At 39.8% G+C, this 23,762-nt stretch overlaps 3 protein-coding genes across 3 annotated transcripts; all 3 read right to left on the reverse strand.

Annotated features, from left to right (window-relative positions):
- Positions 1-2,073: 2,073 nt before the first annotated feature.
- and2 (actinodin2) lies at positions 2,074-8,800 on the reverse strand. The gene is made up of 7 exons (XM_069684744.1): positions 8,748-8,800; positions 8,092-8,095; positions 7,490-7,610; positions 5,220-5,264; positions 4,107-4,258; positions 2,704-3,594; positions 2,074-2,475 (listed from the first exon to the last, which is right to left on the reverse strand). Exons 1-7 carry the CDS (start codon positions 8,798-8,800, stop codon positions 2,074-2,076), a joined length of 1,668 nt encoding a protein of 555 aa, XP_069540845.1.
- A 3,936-nt stretch (positions 8,801-12,736) lies between these two features.
- On the reverse strand, positions 12,737-17,425 carry LOC138611974 (COP9 signalosome complex subunit 9). The gene is made up of 3 exons (XM_069685254.1): positions 17,235-17,425; positions 16,573-16,645; positions 12,737-13,326 (listed from the first exon to the last, which is right to left on the reverse strand). Exons 1-3 carry the CDS (start codon positions 17,328-17,330, stop codon positions 13,289-13,291), a joined length of 207 nt encoding a protein of 68 aa, XP_069541355.1. The 5' UTR covers positions 17,331-17,425; the 3' UTR covers positions 12,737-13,288.
- Positions 17,426-18,425: 1,000 nt separating this feature from the next.
- On the reverse strand, positions 18,426-19,999 carry apoda.1 (apolipoprotein Da, duplicate 1). Its single transcript, XM_069685431.1, has 4 exons — positions 19,883-19,999; positions 18,948-19,069; positions 18,751-18,836; positions 18,426-18,661 (listed from the first exon to the last, which is right to left on the reverse strand). Exons 1-4 carry the CDS (start codon positions 19,997-19,999, stop codon positions 18,426-18,428), a joined length of 561 nt encoding a protein of 186 aa, XP_069541532.1.
- Positions 20,000-23,762: the final 3,763 nt, after the last annotated feature.

Raw genomic sequence — 23,762 nt, forward strand, 5'->3', positions numbered from 1 at the left:
CAGCAGCAGCAGTGTTTGTCTCCTCCAGGCGACTGCTGGGTGTTGGAGCTGCTGAAAAACTTGGTTATTGAAAAGCACAGTGCAGTCCTTGTAAAGGCCACAGCTGCTGTTCATGTCTAAAATTCAACACTTTAACTTCAGGAGAGAAAATAGCATGGTTCATTTGTCAGTGTTTCTTGAATAGAAGTTATTAAAATACCGTGAATCATCAACCAAAGACCGACTTTTTGGTCCTATTGTTTTGTATTTCGTACTGATGGGAAAAAAATCACACGAATGTCTGATGTGTGACATGCAAATATGAAACGTCCTGCTCATGTACTTCACTGTACACCATTCTCCAGTTTGAGACTGCTCTGTGGGAATAAATACCTCTTCAAACACTAAGTCCTATCACCAGGGATTACCATTTATTAAGGCATAGTTCTTGGATTTCACTTTAGGTTAGCCTTCAAATTTAGCTTTCAGGGAATCAGTGTGATTCTTTCCAACATCCATATCGCTAACGAAAACACGTGTGTGTGAGTGTGTGTGCAGGGGAATGAGTCAGGGTGTAACAACTCTGTTCAGGACATCATGTTGCCTTATTACTTAATTCCTCTTCTTAGTATTAATAACCGAGACGAATTGTGAACAACTCTGACTGCTGAATTTTTAGCCATGCTAGCAGAGCGACTCTGGACATGTTACTTGATCATCAACACGACCAATACTTTGGTTTATGAATAAATTCCTGCAAAAAAAATGACATTCCCTTCAGCAGAAGTTGCACTTGGTGTTTAACGCTAATAAGCAAATGTTAGCATTAACAGACAGGGCTTAGATGGTGAATAATGTTAACATTGTGCTGCCTAAGCGTGTTAGCATGCTAAAATGTGAGCATGCAAGCCTGAAGAATTTTCCATTTTCAGCAACTAATGGAGAATATGTGTCAGACTGTTTTGATATCTTGGATACGACTTTGCAACAGGAAACATAATTGCCCTCAGCTTATAGAATAGTTTTGTTTAGCTATGAGCCGGAGAGCTAACCGCATGCTAGGCTAGCAAGATTCAAACTCCATAAAACTAAATGAGCTTAAAGCCCTGCTGTGCCTAAATGCAGCCTCACAGTGCAGCTAGCATGTCTGTAGACTATTATTCTTGTTTACTGGAGAGCAAAGAGCTAAAATACTCTAATTGTTATCCCCCTCTCTACTCGTGCTTTTTCTCTGTAGCTTGACTACTCAAAAACCTGTATTAATGCATCTATAACTCATTAGGGGTCTTGCAGCGTGATGGACTATCATGCAAAACATCTCTGGTGATTATGCCTGAAGATAGAATATGCAGATGTAGCTGAAATAAGCAGTTTTTATGAAGGTGGAGCATAAACTGGTGCAGGCGCAACATACCATCTGGCACACTGAGGCTCGAATATGTGCTGCATGAAAGATGAATCATCTGGGGACTGATGTGAAACACTGTATTTATAGAGCGAGCTTCCTTTAACATAGTTAGAAACACTCTGTGCATCTGTTGAGTTGTTGTGTTTTGTCGTTTTAATCGTGGGGTTTTACTTGTATCTTCAGCTGTCTTGGTTTGCAGATGGTTCAAACCTTCAGAAAGAAAAAATACGTTTTCAAATCTTTTTTATTTATAACTTTATAAAAACTAAACAGATGAAGCATTATGAGTTTTAGAGTTACAGAAAAAAATATGAAAAACATTAAATACACTTTGGTTAAATGGAAACAGAGAATGTACAACAGAGAGAAAGTCTTGCCCACTGACACAAATTCGAACTACCCCTAAACTATCAAACATCTATACACACAACTCTTTTCTACAAACATACATACATGAATGTGTTTAATCCACAAGTTTCACATAATGTTGCCATATGTTGCTCGGCCCTCTAGGACTGCCCCGCCTTTATAAAAAACATCTGATGATTTTATCGTTTAGCTTGGATGTGATGTTATTGCGGAAGGTTGTGGTCCATGAAGTCCATTAGGATGAGGGACTACAAAGTGAGCTCCATTCATGGCAGGTAGATATTCTAACAGATGCTGTTTTTATGTTTATCTAAAATCTACTTGTACTGCCTCATGTAGCCTCTGAGGAAGTCTTCAAAGCGTGGGACAGCGGCCTCCTTGGCGGGCTCATCTGCAGCCTTCTCCTCGGCAACGGCGGCCTCGTCAGCAACATCGGCGGGCTCGGCGCGTCGCAGGCGGCAGTTGTAGTCGAACTCGGGGTCGCAGTCGGGGTGGGGCAGGATAATGCCGTCCTTGCTGGGCCTCGAGGGCAGGGCAGCGGAGGGTTTAGCGAACTTGCCGCAACTTGGGTCAAAAGGATGGCAGGCGGGCTTGGCTGGAGCCTTGATGTCGGCCTTTGCTTCAGAGCCAGGCTTCACCGGGGTGCAGTCTTTGTGATAGTGCACATAGCAGTCGTGGCCGTCCTTGGTCTTGCCGGGGACGCCAAGCTTGTAGCGGACCTGGTTGATTGATTGATTGATTTGTGTTTTTGTTTAAAACAGATGCAAAGCAGATCTAAGATAGCAAGTGAAAGCATCATGCAACACCCATTTAATTTCACTACATCATTTAATAAACCAAGTAAAAAGGAAGAAAATGTTTAAAGAACTATTCAACAAGTAAGATTACACTAGATAAGTCAAAACACTAAACTATTTAATCCTAGAAGCAGGACTTCAAATTCAGACCTGGTGTTCAGGGATCTGCGGAGCGGGCTTGCGCAGGGCAGCGGCGACTGCCAGAATGCAGAATGGGTCAGAGCGAGGGTCGCAGGACAGAGGAGCAGCGGGTGCAGGCTCGTATTTTTGGGCGTACTCCAGCACGGGCTTGGTGAGGCCGGACAGCTTGGTGGCGGTCAGCGGGTTACAGCCGGCGTCGAAGAGAGGGTTGCAGTGCTGCTCTTTAGGAGCCTCCTCTGCAGCGAGGGGAGCAGGAGCAGCCACGTTGCTCACGCACAGAGGATCGACTGCTGGGTCACAGCTGGGGTACAGCAGGTGGTAGAAGCCGGTGGGGGCTTTGTGGACCAGGGTTGGCATGCAGTAGGGGTCCTTGGGGTCACACTTGAGGGCGGCGTAGGATGGGGCGGGGCCAGGGGCTGGACGGTAGCCGTAAGCTGCCCTCAGGTGATACTGCAGACACTCCACATCTTCAGCGTTGCAGATCCTCAGCAGCTCGGTCCTCTGCTCGACGCTCAGGAAGGGCTCCAGGATGGGGGCATAGTGGTAGAAGCCGGTGGGGCCCTTCAGGGGCATGGGCAGTATGGGGGTGAGAATAGGGGCTGGGACCTTGGCTGGAGCGGGCTCAGGCTCAGGGGCGGCCTTGGAGAGAAGGGGGAAGAGGCAGTAGGGGTCAAGGTAAGGGTTGCACATCCTGACGGCAGCAGACTTGATGGGAGCGGGCATCGCCAGGGCGGCCTTTGGCTTGCTGGTGGACTCGGCGATGCACTCTGGGTCATCAGAGTCGGCACAGGTCTTGTAGATTTCACTGAGGTGCTTGAGGTAGTGGTTGAAGTTGGGGCTCTCCTCTGACCTGTGCTTGTTCTGCAGGAAGGCCATGTACAGACGATCCAGATCCTCCAACTGAAACACAAGACAAGGAGGGACACAAAATGAATAAATCTCCCTGATTCCATATAATTTACATGCCATAGAGAGAGCGAATAAACCTAAAATAAGACTATACGCTTTTACAACAAAGCCCTTGATAGAACACCAAACCTCTGAGGAGTTAGCATGTACTTTTTCAGCTCTCTGCTTTGTTTCTCAAACCACTCTGCTGACTCCTAAACCACAGCTCCCTCACTGTGCTGGAACACGACTTGCATTGCAGAGTAACTCAGCGAAGAGCGTAATGGCATATTAATACTTTTATATAATCGCGGTCTGAGAAATAAAGTATTTATTGCTGTGAAAAAATAAGCCTACTTCAAAAAGCTGTTTTAATCTGTCTGTTTGGGCAAAACTGTTGAGTGCATCTATGATCAAAAAGTGAAGAGAAGATTGTTTGTTCATGTTTAAAAGAAAAACAAGCAGTGTTTCAGAGTCCCAGCTGGAAGAAACTGAATAATTAATGTGAAACAAACTCCACTCACTCCCTCCTGGTTGTGGCTGTCCATGAAGTGCTTGTACCATCCCCAGAAGTCCGGCAGGCGTTTGAACTGAGGCACAGCCAAGACGGGGAGGTTCCTTCTGTTGCGAACCAGCTTGGTCAGGCTCGCCATGGCATCGTCAGACTCTGCAACCACTGAGGGGAGAGAGGTCAACGTTATGTTGGAGCATTAATGAGTTGGGGTTGTTTTTTTTTACATTGAATGAAACACATCTCTATTTTGCTTCTGAGGTCAATAAACTAACTAGCTTACTGTGAGAATCAATCAATCAATCAATCTACACATACGTTGCAAAATCCTTAAATTAGCAAATATTTTTGAAGCTATGGACGGAATAGTTCAATATTTGAAAAGTACACGTATTTGCTTGTTGGGAGTTATATAAGAATATTGAAACCACTCTTGCTTCCGTGTGCCAAATATGTACTTCAGCCGGTTAGCTTAGCTTAGCATAAGTCTGGAGACAAGGGGAAACAGCGAGCCTGACTCTGTCTAGAGGCAACAAAATCTGCCCTCCAGCCCCAGCCAGGGTGCTTTTATGGTTAATCTGTGGAAGAAACCAAATATAGAAAGGTCAATTAGGTGTTTTGTGAGGGGCTATTTTGTTGTTGCTTACTGTCTTTTTGTTGCTAACGGGGGGTCAAGGGTGGGAGTTGAACCCAGGGCTGCAGCCTCTGTACATGGCTGCAGATTTACCACTGAGCTAAACCAGCGCCCTGTTGCTAACTGTCTTTATGCTGAGCTAAGCTATCTGGAGCTAGCTTCATATTTAGCGCTCTCAAATTCCAGTGGTATGAATCTTTTCATCTAACTCTCTGTCCGAAAGCCGGTACGTTTATTTCCCAAAATATCAAACAGTTCTTCTGAGAAGTTAGCGACAAATGGGCTTATCTGAGTTTTGTTTGTGCTTCACCAGATTGCAGGGCTGTGCTTTTGTGTTCAGCATCTAAAAGCATGAAATGTATGCTATGGCTGAATGATTCTTTTTAAATGACGATGATTGAACTTTTGAAAGCCCATTCCACATTTTATGTTCTTGTGCTCAGTGACTAAAAGGCCACAATGTCCCACACATGCCACGTCTCAGCTGCTCACCTTCCTCCTCCTTGTGCTGCTCCACTGGAACGGCCCCCAGAAACTCTGTAAAACAGGAGCAGGAGCCACATTAGCAGCAGCAGCGACATGAGCTGACTAGGACCAGATGTTGAGCTTTCCCTCGACATCAGGGAAAACGCTGAGCTGCTAATAAGCCCCTGGGTGAAACACGGCAGGTGCTGGGGCTCTGGCGCCCCGACACAGCATCCTGCAGATTTAACACCCCCATCTCCTCCTGCAGACCCCCACCCAAACCTTAGCATGCTCATTTAGGCTTTGAACCAGACTGAAGGAGTTTGTGCAAATACTGGGGGCCTCCTGAACCTGTAAAACTACAAAGAGAGGGCCCTCACACAAACCAATTACCCCTCCACTGTAAATGTGGAGGGTGGGAGGGAGGGGACATGTATATGTGGAGTGTCTTCTGCTCCAACAGGGGGTTTCTTCAGAAGTTTACTACTATGAGAAAAAACAGCAGAGTCAGCTGATTGTGGCAGAAACTTCCGGACCTTCTTATTTATTAATGTGGAAAATCTCCCAGAGGAGCAGTGATAGATGTCTTTTTACGACTCGGGAAGGATTTCGAGGTGCTTGCAGGATGCTTCAGTATGCATGATGTTATAGAGTTAGACAGATAAGAGTAGTGGTCTCATTAACTCTGTGCCGTAGATTCATGTCAGGATGTACACAGGATTTTCAAAATACTGAACCAAACTCTCCTTAATATATATACTTTTTTTAACAAATCCAGTGAACAGAGAGATTTTTTATATGAGTTGTAATACAGTGGAGGTAAAATTCCAAAAGTAAAAGCACAGAAGTGTTTAATGTATTTTAAGTACCAAAAGTAAACTTTTGTATCTGTTATACTGTTGTGTGTATTATTATTAGTATATATTGTTCTGATGCATTAATGTGAAACTAGCATTTTAGTGTTATTGTTGGTTTGAGCAGAGCAGATTTACATGTTCTTGTTAGTCTGTAGCAGTTTGTCATAGTTTATAAATTAAAGTGTTTTTGAGTAATGTATCAGTTAGCAGAGTATTTTGTCATGCAGATGAGTAAAAAGTATACTATTAGAGGTAAAAAGTTACATAATTTGGGAGAACTTGATAAAGTAGAAGTACCTCAAAGTTGTACTCGAGTACAATACTTTAGTAAATGTACTTAGCAAGATCCCACCACTGTCAAGGCCTCCAAAGGAACGAAGATTATTAAATGGATTGACAAAAAAAAATCAAATATTTCCTCTTCTTTTTTAAAAGTGGATAATTGGACACTGGACTTTAGAAATAAAGTGCATAATCTATGAAGAGAGGCTGCAAGGAGACACTGACTTGTTTTAGAGGTCATAAGATGGAGAGTTTGGGAACCACTGAATGGTCTACAAGGTGTTTCAAAGTTGTCCCAAATGTGGAAAAAACACTAAATACTACAAAGTGTATTGCTCATTTTAAGTACTTGTAAAATGACAGAATCAAGGCCCCCAAATATCTAATGATCTCAGTATCCTTGGCGTGGATACATCCCTGCTTGTACACTTACAAAAAGAGGAATAATCCATTACCTTGGAGTACATTTCCATCCGTCTACCAACTTAATTACTGTGACAAATATCAGATGACACATAAGTAAGTTAAAACGTGTTGAATAAGTCTCACCTGGTAATAAAACAATAGCTAGAAGGAGTCCTGTGTGGATCAGGGAAAACGATGGTCGTCCAACACGTGCCATTTTGAGTTTAATTTGCTTCCTGCAGTAAAACACAGAAACAAAGTACACTGAAAACTCTATTGGAGTATGGATTACACAGTGTGAAATTCTTCCATTATATTTTCATAATACAATGCAGCTAGACTTGGATTTATTCCTGCCTCTTTTTGTTTTTTGCTGAGTTTTTCAGCAAACTGTCAGATATGGAAATGAGAAGACAATGCACTTGGAAGAAAGAGAGCGCTTTTCTGAAACTGACTGAAGCCAGTAGAAAGGATTGGGGACATGCTGTTATAGAGCTTTTCAGGGATTACTGAGAAAAATAAAGCTTGAGTTATGAATGTCAGAATATCAAGTAGAGCGACTGAACTGAACTATGAAAGCCAAAATGCTCCTCTCCATTACAGCATGGATGGCTGCTGAATTACAGGAGAGAGCGTCTTCTGCACTCATGAATAAATCTGAGGGCTCTCTCACTGGTCATGCAAAGACAGAAAAGTTGCAGGGAGTTTCTGTGGCTCTCTGAACATCTCTACAAACTTTAGTTCATGTCTTACCTGCAAAGGCGCTGAAGTTTGGCCTCCTGTGATCAGACGAGGCTCTCTGCTTCTTGGGAGGAGGGGGGCTTGCTGCACTGTGGTTGTCCGAGCTGTCTACACGCTCCTGCTCTCTGCTCCCCTGTATGGGACGGACAGGCAGGGAAACATTTTTAAGGAGCCCTCTTGATCATTAAAAACAAAAATGCATGTCATACGGCTCCGGCGTGCTGGTAGGCGCTCCAGGATTGGCTCTTGCACTGCCATCCATCCAACCAATAGGGGTCCTGTAATTAGCGGAGGTGAGCAGCACGACTGCTTTCTGTGGAGGAACATTAACAAGGTGCCACTTAGCACCGGGTGTCTTTCCGCACAGGTTTGGAATTTGGGGTCAACATGCAAGAGGACAGTGTATATTAGTTGATTTTGATATTTTAGATTTACATAAGCGATGTAGGGGGCGTGAACTTTAAAACTGTAAGCTGTTAAATCCACGCTGCTTGAGGCCTCTGTTACAGGAGGGCACATTTATATAGAACTGCCTGCGGCTATCGCAGAGGTGGCACTCATAAAACATTCAATGGAAACAGTGGAGCAGGAGGTAGTGCTGGTGTTCACAGTACCTTACTGATGATACACGAGAAGAGAAGATACATTAAACAGAATCTAGTGGTAAATAAGAAGCGGTAAAAAACAATATACTCCTCTACTACGACATAAATCAGTCTCATAATAAACCTCCATTTTTTATTCCTGTGCTTCATCTCCGTAAGAGCTTTCTCTTTGCAAAGAATGGAAACTATTTCTGAAATATATCCCGCGTTGCATCAGTATATTGACAAATGTACGAGCAATATTGTCCAGGATGACAGGAACGTGACTGCTTTCATTTCAGTGGTGCAATACTGCATCGGAGCAGCAATTGCACCAGCCTTTTGTTAATGTTTTCAAACTCTGTGTCAGCCTTTCATGTCAGAAGTCTGCAGCCATGTTCTCTTTCTTTGCAGAAAGTAACTTAGCTGTATTTATTGGAGCTAAAGAATAGGCTGAAACAAGAGCTTAGAGAAAAAACACATTAAGTTTTGTTGTTTGCTACCAAAGATTGTTTTTTTTCATTGGGCAGGCAAATAATCCTTATTATAAAAGAGACACATTTTCAAAACAAGTGTCAGTGAACAACAAGCGTGTTTTTCCTCACTTCTTCCTTTCTCACACATATATGTTTTCTATCCAACAACATGGAGGAAGCTGGAGTCATTAGGAGAGGTAGGCCTCATACTCAGGGCCACTAATGAGGCTGCTGCTGCTGCTGCTGTAGGAGAGCAGAGCCATTAGGACCAGCATGCCAACACTCCTGTTTGTTTGGTACAGGCTCCTCGTGCTTAGATTTTGCCACGTAGCGTGTGCAGCCTCCAGCTTGTGTCAGTGGAATATTTATAACACGTATGGGAGCTATGGAAACTAGAAAAAAGGTATGGTACAAAAGTCAAATTAAAGAACAGACTCACTTTGAAAGTATCTCCTCTTTTAAAAACATGGAACTACACAATGAAATATATATACTTATGAATATAAATATACACTATATACAGAAGGTTCTAAAGTATTTTTTCCTCAGATGTACCCAACAGCCCAACCATAAAACTAAAGTTTTCTTGTATGTGTGATAAATGAGTGCTTCTGCTTTGTTTTTAAAGTGGTTGTTTTTCACCCATTAACTAAATTAAAAAGTATATTATTACAATCGTTTGTCATATTTAACTGTATGTGTCTGCCTTTGTATGGTCAAAGATCCATTTTGTACTTAAAGTGGCAGCTATGTTTAAAAATGTGCCATTACATTATCTATTCTAACTATTTATCCAAAACATTTAGCTAACTATCTTAACCACTTTCCCACAGGTTATAGCTAACGATAGCTATTTCATGTTAGCCACAACCTTGTATACATAAGCTACTTTAGCTAACAGTATTTAAACCATATGTCCGTTACTTTGAGCTATTTAAAAACTGCAGCTAATGGTAACTTTCATACCGTTATCAATACCTTTTAGCTAACAGTTCTTTCATGATTTATCCAGAACTTAATGTTTAACAAACTATTATAAAAAATGTACCCATAACATGATCTATTCCAACTATTTATCCAAAACATTTAGCTAACTATCCTAACCACTTGTTACAGCTAACGATAACTATTTCAAGCTGTTAGCCAAAATGTTATTTCAACCTTGTGCACATTAGCTACTTTAGCTAACATCATTTAAACCATAAATCCATTACTTAAAGCTAGTTAAAAATGTTTATTATTATTATTATTATTTTATATATTTATATATATTATACTATTATTTTAACTTTTCATACCGTTATCCTGAACTTTTAGCCAACAGTAAGTATTTAACAATTTATCCATAAGCTAACTGTTTTTTTCAACCATTGATTGTATTTGTAACCGTTTATTCATTAGTTTTAGCTAATTTTCATCATTCATTAGTTTTAGCTGACGATTCCAACCATTAGCTAACCACTTTAATTGATCATTCATTATGTTTAACTAAAACACCATAAGTCCATTACTTTTAATAAACTACTACAGAACTGTTAATTTATTTTTAGCAATCGACGTCAACCTTACTTAGCTGACTGTGTAGATCCTCCTGCTTTATGCTAGGTAGTTTTATAGTCCCAGTTGAACCCGCATTAAGGTGCTAGCATGGCTTAGATTCATTAAAGTTGGTAGCCTTTACATGTGTGAACAGAGCAGCTTCAACAAGTTAGATTGCAACATATTTAGATTCCCATTGACTCTATAAAATTAAAACAAAAGTAAATTAATTTATTCAACATTAAGTATCTTCCACTCGGTCTGTCAAAGCTGGTTTATAAACACAGTACAATTTGTCCCTGAAGACTTTGTGGCTCTTGAATGATTGATGATCAGTCAGCCTTGGCTATGATCCCTGCAATTTACACATTTCAGAATAACCGGGGCTGTCACAGAAGGAGACAAATGATTGTTTTCTTCAGTTTAAAGTAGCCAGCCATCAGAAGAGAGGTCTGTCTCTTTATGTGCATGGAAAATTCACAGCAACTTAACCAAAATTTGGGCTGAGAACCCATAAAGCGTCTCAAGCTACTTATGAAAGAAAAGCTCATTAAAAACACAGACCCTTGTAAAAATGACGGTGCCTGTCAAATGCTTTTAAGTAAGCACTTCAGCTGTGCTTGTAGTTGTGTTGTCAAATTAGAGGAGGAAGGGAGATTTAACAAGAATCGTTTCTGAATCTTAAAACCAATTTATTGTTATTTTCGATGAAAGAAAGACAAAATCAAGCATGTTGTGACTGTAGCCCAGAGTTTTATTTTCTGGCTCGGTCCTATCAGTTGAATCAGATAACGGTAATAGTCCCAAAATCTCAGACATTTCGGATTGTCGATTCATTGTCTGACTAAAATATAATCTTGTTTGTATAAATTGCTGTTCTTATGTTGTTTTGTTATATAAGTTTTCTATTGCTGTTGGTCTCTGAGAGCTACCAAACATAATTCTGTCTAATGTCCACAATGTCAAAGTTTCCTACGTCTTATAGGTAAGTCAGAATACGGATCTATTGCTGCTCTATGGATACCAGCGTTGGTTGGTGTATCATGTTGGTGAAATATTTATTGCAGGGTGTGCCATGAAGATTGGTGCAGGCATTCATAATCCCTAAGAGTGAATCCTGAGGAGTTTGGTGATCCTCTGACTCATCCTGTGGAGCAACCATGAGGATAACATCAGTGGTTTGAACAACAAACAATAAACTCTAATGATTTGGGTGATGGCCAGTCAAATTTTTATGACTTTGGTTTGTGATCAAATACAAACAACACACAGACCTTTCAGTCGGCATCAACAGTACTTTAAGTGTTGATTAGGAACATGGTAAACATTAGAGTCTTTGTCAGCATGTTAGCATGTAGTTACAGCAACACTGTGCCTTAGCACAGCCTCATAAAGTCATTAGCCGGGCTGTAAACTAATAGCCTTGGTGACGTGATATGAATTATAACTTTATCTTGTCTACGTTATAATACCAAGATTAGGGGATTCTCAAAAAATAATCTACTCAAAAATAATTATTTACATCCCTTTACACGCTGAAAGTTATACTTCCATGCATGGACAAGCTAATTATGACCTTCTAAAGCAGTTTTATCAAAGTTGATCTTTGCAAGCAATTTCTAAATCAAAAAACAATTTGCTAATTGGCCCCAATGAGCCTGTGGTTTATTTTTTTTCAATGTAATTAATACTTTTGTCTTGTAGACAACTGTTGGAAATGTGTATGCTGACCGCACAGTTCTCTGTTTCGCTGATTCTGTACAGCAAACTGTTCAAAACCTGCAGTTTGCATTTTGTGCTTTTAAGAAGCCTTTAATTAGTCTCCACATGAGCTGAACAGAATAATAACACAAATATGCTGTTGCTGGAAACATTTCTGACCTTTAGATCAGCATCTGATTCTTCTGAAAGAATAAAATCTACATGAATCTATACTGAGAATATGTTTTGTCCCAGACATTGAAGCTGTCAGTTCTGTTTGTTGTGATGTAATCTACAGACACACAACACTCAGTGTGTGTTGTTTACCTTTAATGTCCACAGCACTCACACGCTCCTTTTTTTTCATATTGACAATAAATATTGTTTTCTTTTCATAAGTCTCTTCTACAAAAGTTACCTTAAAGCTCCTGCGAGGAGTTTTTCACTGTTTAAGAAACAGACTGAAATTCTGTTTACTCTATATGACCTACAAAAGCAAACCAGACCATCAGCGACAAGACTGATTATTTCTATATAGTTATTTTTAATGCCTGAAACTGCTAGCGGGGGGTAGGCGGCAGACGGAGCGATTAACTGCACGCTGTTTACATTTCCCAGGGCAAAAATTTTAAAGTGAGTGATACATATGACTGTTAAAAGAAAGCAGGATGAGACGTTTTGTTAAAAACCACCACTTAAGCACGTACAGGACAAAATCAGCAAAGAGATAAGAGGTACGGCTTTGTCCACAGGGGGCGCCAAAATCAACACAAACTGAAAGTGACCTTGTTAATTGGCTGCAGTGCTGGAGTTCATCCCTCTTGCTCTAAATGCTGAATAATCTAACAAGCTTTGTGCTTCATATTCTGGAACAAACTTAAAAATCTAAATTTAAGGACAATCTATAAAAGTGCTCTGTATTTAAAAATTAAGAAAGAGATCTTTTGTGCTTCATTTATACAAAATACTATTTTTATTTGTAACAGTGTCACATATAGAATCCATCAAGAAAAATACAACTATGGATGCATAACTTCTGTACACGTATGTACAAAATTCATGACACAACATGACACACTGCAGAATGTAGGCCTATCACACTGTCATACAAATAATTTAAGCCATTTTAACAGACCATCACTCATCAAATACCATCTGCAGCATGGTTAAGGGCGACAGCATGTGGAGCCTCTGCCCATCATATGTATAATTACGCTGCTAACAGGTGTTCTCCAGCGCTCTGAAACCTGCAATCCGATACAAGCTCATAATTTAAACAAACCATATATGAAGGAATCCTTGGGATCTAAAGAATTTCACGACATCTGGAGCCGGTGTCGACTTTTTAAGGATGTTTTAAAAAGCCTGAAACTAGAACGACTATGAAAGGAAATTGTATGTCATTAGACAGAAAATGGTTGGTTTGCTTTCCACACAAAAAAAAAGGAGAGAAAGAAGAAAAAAAGGTGCAAAGTTGTGTGAACATAATCCATCATTCCTCTGAAGACATGTCACTGGATGTCGTCATCATCAAACAGATCTTCAAAATCTGTGGAGGCAAAAACAAGAGAACACGATGATTACACTAAAGTTACATAACAGCTGGCTGTGTTTCAAATGCTTCTGCAGGCCAGGCATGTTCTCATAAAGCAGCGTTATAGGTCGCAGGGGTGCAGGGTGATAAAAGTAAAAGGATCTGGGAATGTTTGAGCCAAGGAGTCTGCTCAGTGGCCTTCCTGTGGGTCTGACAGTTTGTGAGGTCAAAGGTCAGCAGTAGAACTGTATGAACATGCATGGGAATCTGTGCCACATCCTCTGTTCCTGCAGGTAGACCACATTAACACAGCTTAGAAGTGAATAAGCTGAGTGTTGTGAACAGGTCGTCCTCATGCAGACTGTTACCAGACAGACTGTTGTGAAAGGTGTCATCAGACACACAAGAACGTAGAAATCAGACGGCACACGGCAGAAAAACAACATTTTGTCTCTAATTAAAGCCTTCAAAAAACAATGAGAGACAGGTCGCTCGTCTGACAAAATTCCTTCTCCCATGTTGTCCAAAAATATGTGGACACACAAAATATATTTTAAAATGTCTGCATAAATAAAGAAAAGCTTGTGGCTTATAACATTAGATTTTTTTATAACAATATCAAAATGGTTTTTTTTTTCATACAAAAATTGCTCTTTGCACATCATGTTGTAAAAGGAAAAAGGCCTTTCACAAACTGTTGCCACAAAGTCAGAAGCACCCTCTAAAATATCACTGATGCATTGTAGCATTTCGCTTTCGACGATTTCACCTCTGGGGGTGATGGCTGATATTTCAGGGCTTCGCGTGAAGCCAGCAGATACTGAAATAACTTATAAAGAACATCTGGCCAAGACTTCATTTTCCCTGCGCTGGTCGTTGCGTTGATAAAGGTCTGACGAGCAAATGGCTTAAAGAGGCAATACAAACAACCACATCGCTATGTGCACCCATATGCAGTCATCTTTTTATTTATTTATTTTAAGATGGTTTTTTTTGGCCTTTTATGCCTTTATTGACAGATAGTACAGAGGTTATTTGGAAGCAAGGGAAGAGAGAATGGGGGATGACATGCGGCAAAGGGCTGAGGGTGGGAGCCGTAGGCGGTGCCACTGCATTAAGGACCGTAGCCTCTGTACATGGACTATCGTTCAAGCCGCTGAGCTCATCCGATGCCCTGCAAGCATCTTTTTATAGAGATTAATAAAAGGCTAAATCATCATCAGAAAAAAGCAGATGGGTTCAAAGATTTTGCGTTGTAGTTTTGCGGATAGTTTTCATTTATGCAACTAAACCACGTTCAAACACGATTGGTCAATACTACTCTGACAACAAACGGACTATAACAAAAACCAGAACTCTTTCGATTTCAAATCTTTTCCATCACCTACAGATTCTGCATATCTATTGACTGAGATTGGATTTCCCTTAAATGCAACTAGGAAACCATAGTACATATCAAAAGTATATGGACAGATGTGTCTACATACTTTTGGCCAAATAATGTACCAGTCACATTACAGCTGAACTCCTCATGTGTCCAACTTGCCTTGTTAGATGAACAGTACTGAATAAATATGATGAGCTTCAATGCAAAACTTGCATGTACTGTCCACTTTTAACTATGACATAATCATGCTGGCATCATAACAGAGGATAAGAGTTTAAAACTGCATCTTACACATGCTCGCAACTGAAACAACACGTTTCCAAAGACATTAATAAATGTTTTGCTTTCAGAAAGTTAGTTTTTTCTATAGTGTCGTCTCAGCCTAATATGTAAAAAAGAGACGTTCAAATGTACAGCACACTGGAGTTTTTCTTCCACAGAGCTGCTGCAGCCTGAATATTCCTCAACAGTGTAAAGTCACACAAATTAGCACAAACTGTCACCACAGATTTACTATTGTGACTGTGACAGAATAGATCCAGTGTGACACTGATTGTTTAAATGAATGAACGTTTAAAATCCCCTTACAAATGTAGGCCAGGGGATTCAGAGCCTCAAATACGCCTGGAGACAGTGAAGAGCTACAAATCACTATCTGAAGGGAATAAAGCCCGCCACCTAAATGAGCCTCATACATTCACATCCACAGAGCTCCTGCTGAGAAGTCTGCGTGGAATCTGTGTCACATATGGCAAGAAGTCGTGGCTGTTTGATGTAGCTGCGCCTCAGGACAGAGATCACACTACATTATAAAACACAGTTAGTAAAAGGGGGGCTAAAAGGGGGGCAGGGGTAACAGGAATGTGTCAGGGCCTGTAAAGAGATTTCCTGCTGTGGAACCAGCGGCGCTCTGACGCCCAGGGGTGAAAAAACATCATGTGCTAATAGATTCAATCTGCCCCTGAGTGACAGCCTCCTTACTGAACATGTCTGACTCCTCCTCTGCTCACTTCAGATTACCGCAGTAGCAAAAATATTTATTGTTGATATGTTAATTTGCAAAAAAAAGTGTTGTACACTCTGTTAAGAGGTTTGGGGATAAATCGAAACCATTCAGACAATCGCTACAAAAGTTAGAGACTCAGCTACACTATGTCAGTTCTGCTGGTTGATTCAAATTGTGTGAGAATTTCAGCAAAAATCAATAATTGAAACAAAAGGACAACTTGACAGAGCACTTCTAGTCTCCAGAACATTCAATATACTACACAATTGGCACCACCAACCTTGCTATATATTTGGAAAGGAGTTCAAGTCAAAACAAGGCAAGTAACCACAGTGTTGACATTACCAAATACTGGCCCCTAACTCCTCCCAGCTAAAGGCAATAACTAGAGTAATAAGTTGGTTCATCTCAGAATTGTTGAAACACTGGATACGCACCAAGTCAGCAACGTTGTGACTAAACAAATGTACCTTTAAGGACTGTCTTGAATGGAGCCCTGTGTTTCAATGTTAATAACTTAGTTCTAAAACTGACTCAAGCTTGAACTCCTAAATATCAGCTCTTTGAAATTTGTCTGCATTTTTTAATCAAATCTTAAAACTTGTTAAAATGTGCACATTCAATAGTTTAAAAGAATATAGTACACAAACAGCCCTAGTAAAAATGTATTTCCTATTAAATAGATAACTGTACAGGTAAGGCCAATAGTCTGTATAATATCTCGGTATTCCATGGACTAAGGCTACAATAAATCAGGATTTCCTCATTATGTCATTAGGGGTTAAAGTAGTTTTGTTGTTGAGAATCTCAGTCTGTTCGGTGCAAAGATAATGCATGGCGAGTTTTATGTGTGAGACAAAATCTTTACCATTGAAGAAGTCTGAATGAACTGCCTTTTCATTGGCAGCCAGGTCCATCAGCAGTCCTGTGCTTCCCCCAGCCTGCAGACGACAGACGTGCAGCTCAGAGGCACAAATTAAAACCAAGACAAGGGCTTTACCTGTTATCTGTAACTAACAGCCTGGTAACATATACATACATACATACATTTGTCATTTTAATGTTAATGTGGTCAATTATTGATCGTCAAGTACAACACATTTTGTACTCTTTAAGTGACGGTCATCAGAGTCCTCCCAACAAGCAAGCAGTGTGCCAATTCAAAAGGCTTTTGTTGAACTTTGATAAGTTTATCATCCCTGTTATCGACCTCCCTGTGAATGCATGCAGGTTTTGAACTACTATGAAAAATGAAGTACATCGGGACCATAAAACAACAAGCATAGTCTATACCATTTATTGTTGATACTGGGTTAACATTATACAGTGATACGTCATACAGATTGTCAGACAGTAGGTCAACTTACAAATGTATATCGTTCAATGATGCGACAGGTAATTATAACTTTATTCGGTTAAAAGAGGTCCTAACGAAAGCAAAAAGGTTTATAGTTGCTGCTTTCTAACGTTAGTTAACTGTTTATATACTTAACTAAGCTAATGTGTTAGCCAGCTAGTAAGCTAACAAACCTCGTCCAGATCAACGTACGGTCCCGCGCCCTCCGGAAACATCTCATCCACCGCTGGCTTCATGACGGTGGAGTTGGACTGATCCTTTAGTGGCATGGATAAACCAAAAAGCGACGTCTTATGGTCAAATTTTCATCAAATTCTGCTAACGATGCTACACACTCAAGCTAATGTGGCGTTACGTGAAAATAAATCCGATTTGAAAGCGAAGTCAACACACGAAAGTTCCGCAACAAGTTTTCAGGTAATCTGTCACAGACAAAATTATGTCATGCAGCACACAAACCTATTTTTTCCTTAAAAAAACTCGACAACTGTTAACTTGATTGTTAACTTGTTGCAACTGTATAATTTGATTGCTTTTCTAGAGGCTTTTTGAGCTGATGGAAAATTCAATATACCTATACATGGTATATACAACATTACATTACTGCAATATAGCCTACCTCTGTTTTAGTACCCATATAACTGCGGTATGTAAATTACGTATAAAACATTGCTTTCAAACTTCATCCCATAAATGGTAAAATTGTAAAATATGATTTAACATTAATAGGCTAATGTCAAGCTGTAAACATCTTACCAATTTTAATACACTGAATGAAATTGATCTGTTGATTGATCAGACTGATTGATTGATTGATCAGAGTGTCTGTACCGTTTGTTTTCATAAAAAAAACCCATAAAGATAAAATAAGTTTCAAACACTTTAATTGACTGTAACTAGATTCCTTATGTCTTCAGTTTGCAGTTGGAATATCAGATTCCCTTACAATTATAGTAATTCAATTTAATTATTTAAATTCATACTGCAATTTGCCAGCAAACATTGTTCATTATGACAAAACTGAACCCCTAATACCAAAACAGTGTAGAATATTACATCCAGTGATGATGTGTTTAGTAAAAATGTGGGTAAACTATGACTTAGCATTCATTATACTGCTATATACCCTACCATTCAACTATCTATAATAATGTACAGTACAGGCATGCAGTTATTTTTGCTGTAAACGTTTATATTGTTGTAAGAAGGCAGAGACAGTCCAAACATAAATAAACTGAGTAAATGAGTTGAGTCTACCCTCCTGGTCACTGTCAGCATAAAATGTTAGTTAAGGATTTTGCTTGAACAGATGTTGAAACATCTTCTCCCTCCTGTAAACGACAGCACCATCTTGTGCTGCTTATCTACAGAGTTTTGTCACAGCCCTGCTGCCTGCTGGCCACCATCCTGCTCACGTCGATGTTGTTTTTGACAAAGGTCTCCCGCGCTGTCTTCACAGTGGAGTCCGGCAGGGTTCGTGTTCGGCCCAGGATCCAGGCAAAGTCGACGTGGAAGAGCCTCAGGATGTCCGTGCAGGAGTAGATGACGGCCGAGTTCACGTAGTCAGTGGAGAGGACCCAGTAAGGGGAGTATGGCAGCACTATGCACAAAACAAGATCAAAAGCAAATCACCTAAAATAAGCACACACAAGAATAAATAACTCAATTAAAATCAAATGTGTCACTCACCATAGGAATAACTTATTCCCAACTTGGCCGGGTTCTTTATATCCTCCACGACTCCGATCCCTTCGATTTTCCTCAGCTCTCCTTTTCTGTTTCATTCCAGAAAGTCAAATTTCACGTTACATTAAGAGAAATACAAACCATGCAAATATTACCTCTTGACATCACATTTGCACAAAGAAATTGCAGATAGGACTCACAGTATCTCAGAGCTGACCACTTGGATGGAGCTGTCTGTCGTCAAAGTGAAATTGGTTTCGATGCATCGTCCCTTCTCAAACTGGGCCGGCAGCTTGGCAATTTCAAACCACCTCCCCATGAACTGCCGGGGCAAAAACACACAAGAGTTCAAAGACAATGGAGAACACTGTTAGAAGAGCGTATGAATAAATCTACATACTTTAGTAGAGTCTGTTAAAAGTGCCGTGTATGTTCTGTCAGACGTTAACTTTGCCAAGTACCAAACAAACCAAGTAATCTACTTCAGATCAATGTGGACTTAATTGAGAGTTAGCATTCATGATACTTTAAACTTAAACTGCATTTCAGAAATGCTGTACAGAACTTTTTACTTAACTCAATTTACTTAACAGCTGTATTTCAGTGTTATTTTGCAGGCTCAGTTGTTGTAGAGTAAACTACCAGCAAAGTCATTACTTCAAATTAGCTCCATCTTGACCAACTTTAGCAGTAAATTGCAACCTAGTATACATTAATACATTAATTAATACATTAATTAAAATTATCTATACATTATATTAACCATATTTAATGGCTATATCTAACTATACTGTAGGAGTAAACAGATATAAGGGCATTTTAAGTGCTATTTAAACAGGCATACACTTATGGGAGCTAACAAGAGGAGATATAATTACATGAATAAATGTATCTGCTTACAATCACAATATAATGTGTTACAGAGAATTTATTCTGTGTTGATATACTGCTTATGAATGCTAGGTGCTCAGATTATCATAAACAACGTAAAGATAATAGAAGTTGTTTTCTAAGTTTTTTCCCCTTCAATACAGAAAAAAAGTCCAGGAAGCACATCATATGATCCACACACAGTCATAGCACTAGACTTTTGTCAGCCAGTTTATTCTTCATCTCTGTACAAAGTAGCTTGTACCTGTTTAAGGTTGAAGGCTTGTTGAACGGTCGGTTCTGGACACGGTCCCCAGTGCGGCACCTGAGCTCTGATGAGCGGGAGGACGAATGCAAAAAGCAGAACTAAAGATAACTTCATGGTGGAGTCCAGCCTTTGGTACCTGCAGAAGTTTAGCAACCAAAAAATACAAAAGAGTCACTGAATGGCAAAAAACAGATTAACAGCATTAAGACTACATGTGTAGAGAAGGCAAAGATTGAGTGAACTGGTTTATATTTTTTCATTTTTCAGCTGCATCACTGAATAACTTTTCTTACCTCTGTGTCGTGCTGGTTCAGATCTACGTTCTCTCCCTCGGTTAATCCCTATATCTGAATTAGAGCCGTTGCTCTCTGCAGGGTCTTCACGTCCTGCGACTGTGTGTCATCAATGCTGTCTTTGTGTGGAGGCAGTTTTATTTCAGACATGAAGTAAACTATTAGCAAAGTGGAGTCATGGGGGACATACCAGTGGAAATGTTATAAAGCAATCTGCATGTTTTTCTGCCTTAGAATCTCCGTAACCTAAAGGTGGACAATGTCTGAACACACACAGCTGCAAATAGACGCCATTTATACACTGATAAAAATAGGTCCGGTTCACTTTTAAACTCAAAAACAGAAATTGTCCCGGCTTATTAAACAGAGGCATTGAAAAAAAATCCCTAATTCAATTATAATTGATCACATTCCCGTCACAGTGTCTTACTTTCTTGCCACATTTGAAAGGTCAGTACTTAAAACTGTCATGCTAGTAAAACTGCAACAATTAAGCAGCAAGCTGTTGGTTATTAAATTCATTAACTTTTTTGATTTCTGATAAATGGGTTTGCCATTTTCTGACATTTTCTGACGGTAGGTGTCAGACGAAGCCAATAACTGCACGCTGCCTTTGTTTGTATTTTCCAGGGCAAAAATTTAAAGTGAGAGATACATATGACTGTTAAAGAAAGCAGGATGACAGTTTTTGTTAAAAAACACCACTTAAGCATGAACAGGACAAAATCAGCAAAGAGGTAAGAGGTACGGCTTTGTCCACAGGGGGCGCCAAAATCAACACAAACAGAAAGTTCCTCACAGGACCTTTAATGTTTACTTACAAAATTTGGGCTTGAAAAAAGGGAAAAGATCACATCTACAAAGAACAGGTATTCTATATAGGAAAACATCAGGTCAAGCTAGCAGCTCTGTGAGTTTGCACTATTAAGCTCTTTAATAAAACACATATCTGTCGTAGATATTGTCTCTCTGCTCCATTCTTGCGTCCCGGGTAGTTTGCTGGACTGTAAACAATGACCAGCGATATCTGCTGGCTACACCAGAAGCCTTGTAGCATCTGCTGTTGTCACCAGGTGCTTTTTAATATGATAGCTGATGGGTTCCGAGATGTATAAAGAACTCAAATGTCAATCTTGTGAAGGCCATAGAGGGAAAGTCAGGAGATCACCGAAGTCATTACAGTTTATCCTCTAAGGACCTTACATATATGCTGTAAATTTCAAGGCAATACAATAGCAGAGTAGCAGAGATAGTTCCCTCTGAATTATAAATGTGAAGCTCATAGTGTTGGGAGATGAACAGTCAGAACATCAACAAGTCTTAAGGATACATCCTCAGGGGAACATCCATTTAAAATGTCATTGCAGTCCGTCTAATAGTTGTTGAGATGCTTGGATTTCATTCTAGAAAGGTCCACAGGTCCCTGCACACCTACAGGACTAAATCATGTGTTCTTTTCTGTGGCATTGACTGAACCATACAAATATTCATTCACAAAGGGTGAAGATCATTTTGTGCTGTTTTTGATCTGTTCTTTCTCCTGTGTACTGTTTAAATATTTAAATGCATGTGGTTAACATAAGTCATTTGGATCGGAGTAGTAAGTGCCAACCTAATTCAATACAGTCAAAAAGTCCTGATCATCTGTGTTCATGGTCCAAATGCAGAAAAAAATTCCTGAGGCATAAAAATAATTAAACTGAACAGTAATAAATATCAGTGTCTTGTATAACCTTTCATGTAAACATTGGCCCCGGTGCAGTTTACCGCAGCTGTTTAAACCAAACACAGTCAATTACATGCAAATGCCACTAAAAACTCTCTGCTGTCATACAAAAGCCCCACAGCTACAAACAAGGTTAAATGAAAGAAGGGAAAGATCAAAAGGCTCAATTTCCAGCTAATGTACTTCAGAGAGGAATGACTTGTTAACTGCAGCCGGTTACATCAAAGCCTGGCTGAAGAAGAGGAGGAGGGTTTTTCCCCCGGACCGAGGCGATGAGGCCGAGCGGTCAGCACATGATCAAGGAAAGAAGCAACCTTCACCGGCACACTCGCTTAAAGATGCAGGAAAAATATTAAAAGAGGGAGGAATATTAAAGAGGGAGATGTGAGAATGCAGAGGAGGACCTGCAGCATTTCAGATATCCTTTGATCCTTTAATGTATAATTTTTGTTTCCACATTTTATTACCTTTAAAGCTAATTCAAGGGTCATCTTTGTTGTTATTTGGTCGCAGATTTATACAGTCAACAATTTGCCAAATTCTGATGATCTATGTAATACATTTAAAGTTCCTGTAGGTGGCGCTCTTTGCTCTGCCTTTAAGCTATGATTGAAATCACTACTCCTGCTGCCAATTCTTAAACTTATCCAGCCAATCACAGTGTCCTGTAGGAAAGCATCCACGTTCACCTCTTCTACAAACCTGAGAAAAAAACACCCCCCTTTTCCTCCATGTTTCCACGGTGTACAGACCCACACACGCCCAGCCATTGCTATACAAGCTGCCTCATGAAGCCATAATGCTAATAAATAACACCACAGAAAAAAGATAAACATTCGAGGCATGCACCTTCGGTAGTTGTGTTTTTGGCCACTTGGGGGCAGTGTAACAAGCTGTAACCAAAACAGTGACATATCATCACTTTCAATGTTTATATGGATTTCAAAGTAGGTACTAATATACCCAGCAAGCAGATATAGAGCATAAGTATTTATTTAAATACTTTTTGTGTCCAATATTGATCAAATATTTTCGAGCTTTGTTCTTAAAAACAATATATTGCTGCAGTTGGAAAGCTGAACAATCACTTAGTTCTCTATAGAGCTAAAGATGAACTGCAGTGTTTATTCATGAGAGGTTTCCCTTTAACATTACAAGTAGTGCTTAGATCTATTAGAGCAGCTTTAATCTTTATAACTAGGCCTAAAAATGTTAACTAAATGATGCTAACGTGACTACGATAAGTACATTTTCTTATATGAAATGGACAAAAACTAATCAAGGTGATCAATTACTTCAGGCTAAATTAAATGTATTGTTAATGTTTTTTCATTGACACCATTGTTTTTCCTGCTTTGACAAAAGTAAAGCCTAAAATGACATTAAAGTATTTAACACCTCGAGTATTTATACAAGTTAGGTACATACATAAGTTTTGATGGCATCACTTTACATTAGGTTACGTGACGGCTACAGTAAACACTCACATACATGAGTCAGTAAACATGGGGTCACGTTGGGTTCCCGGCACCTGTGTACACACACACACACTGAAGGTGAAAAGTTGAAGTGAAAACTTGCCATAACATACTTGGCTTGGGAACATTTCCTGCTGCTAAAGGACATCAAAGGTCACGACAACATTTCTGACCTTTGACCTCACTTGAATCAACAGCATTTCACAGTACAAAAGAGGGACTTTGTCTGACTTAGGTGATCTCTTGACTTTGACCACAGGACCACCATGAGGTTATGTTTTGGGTTAAGTGCTAATTAGCAAATGTTAGCATGCAACAAGCTCAACAAAGTCAGGGTTGGGCAGCTTTTGACCATTTATGGCCATTTATTTATCACATTT

Source organism: Semicossyphus pulcher, unplaced genomic scaffold (assembly GCF_022749685.1).
Source record: "Semicossyphus pulcher isolate SPU_LCO1_2020_fin unplaced genomic scaffold, fSemPul1.0.p SCAF_7, whole genome shotgun sequence".
Lineage (NCBI taxonomy): Eukaryota > Metazoa > Chordata > Actinopteri > Labriformes > Labridae > Semicossyphus > Semicossyphus pulcher.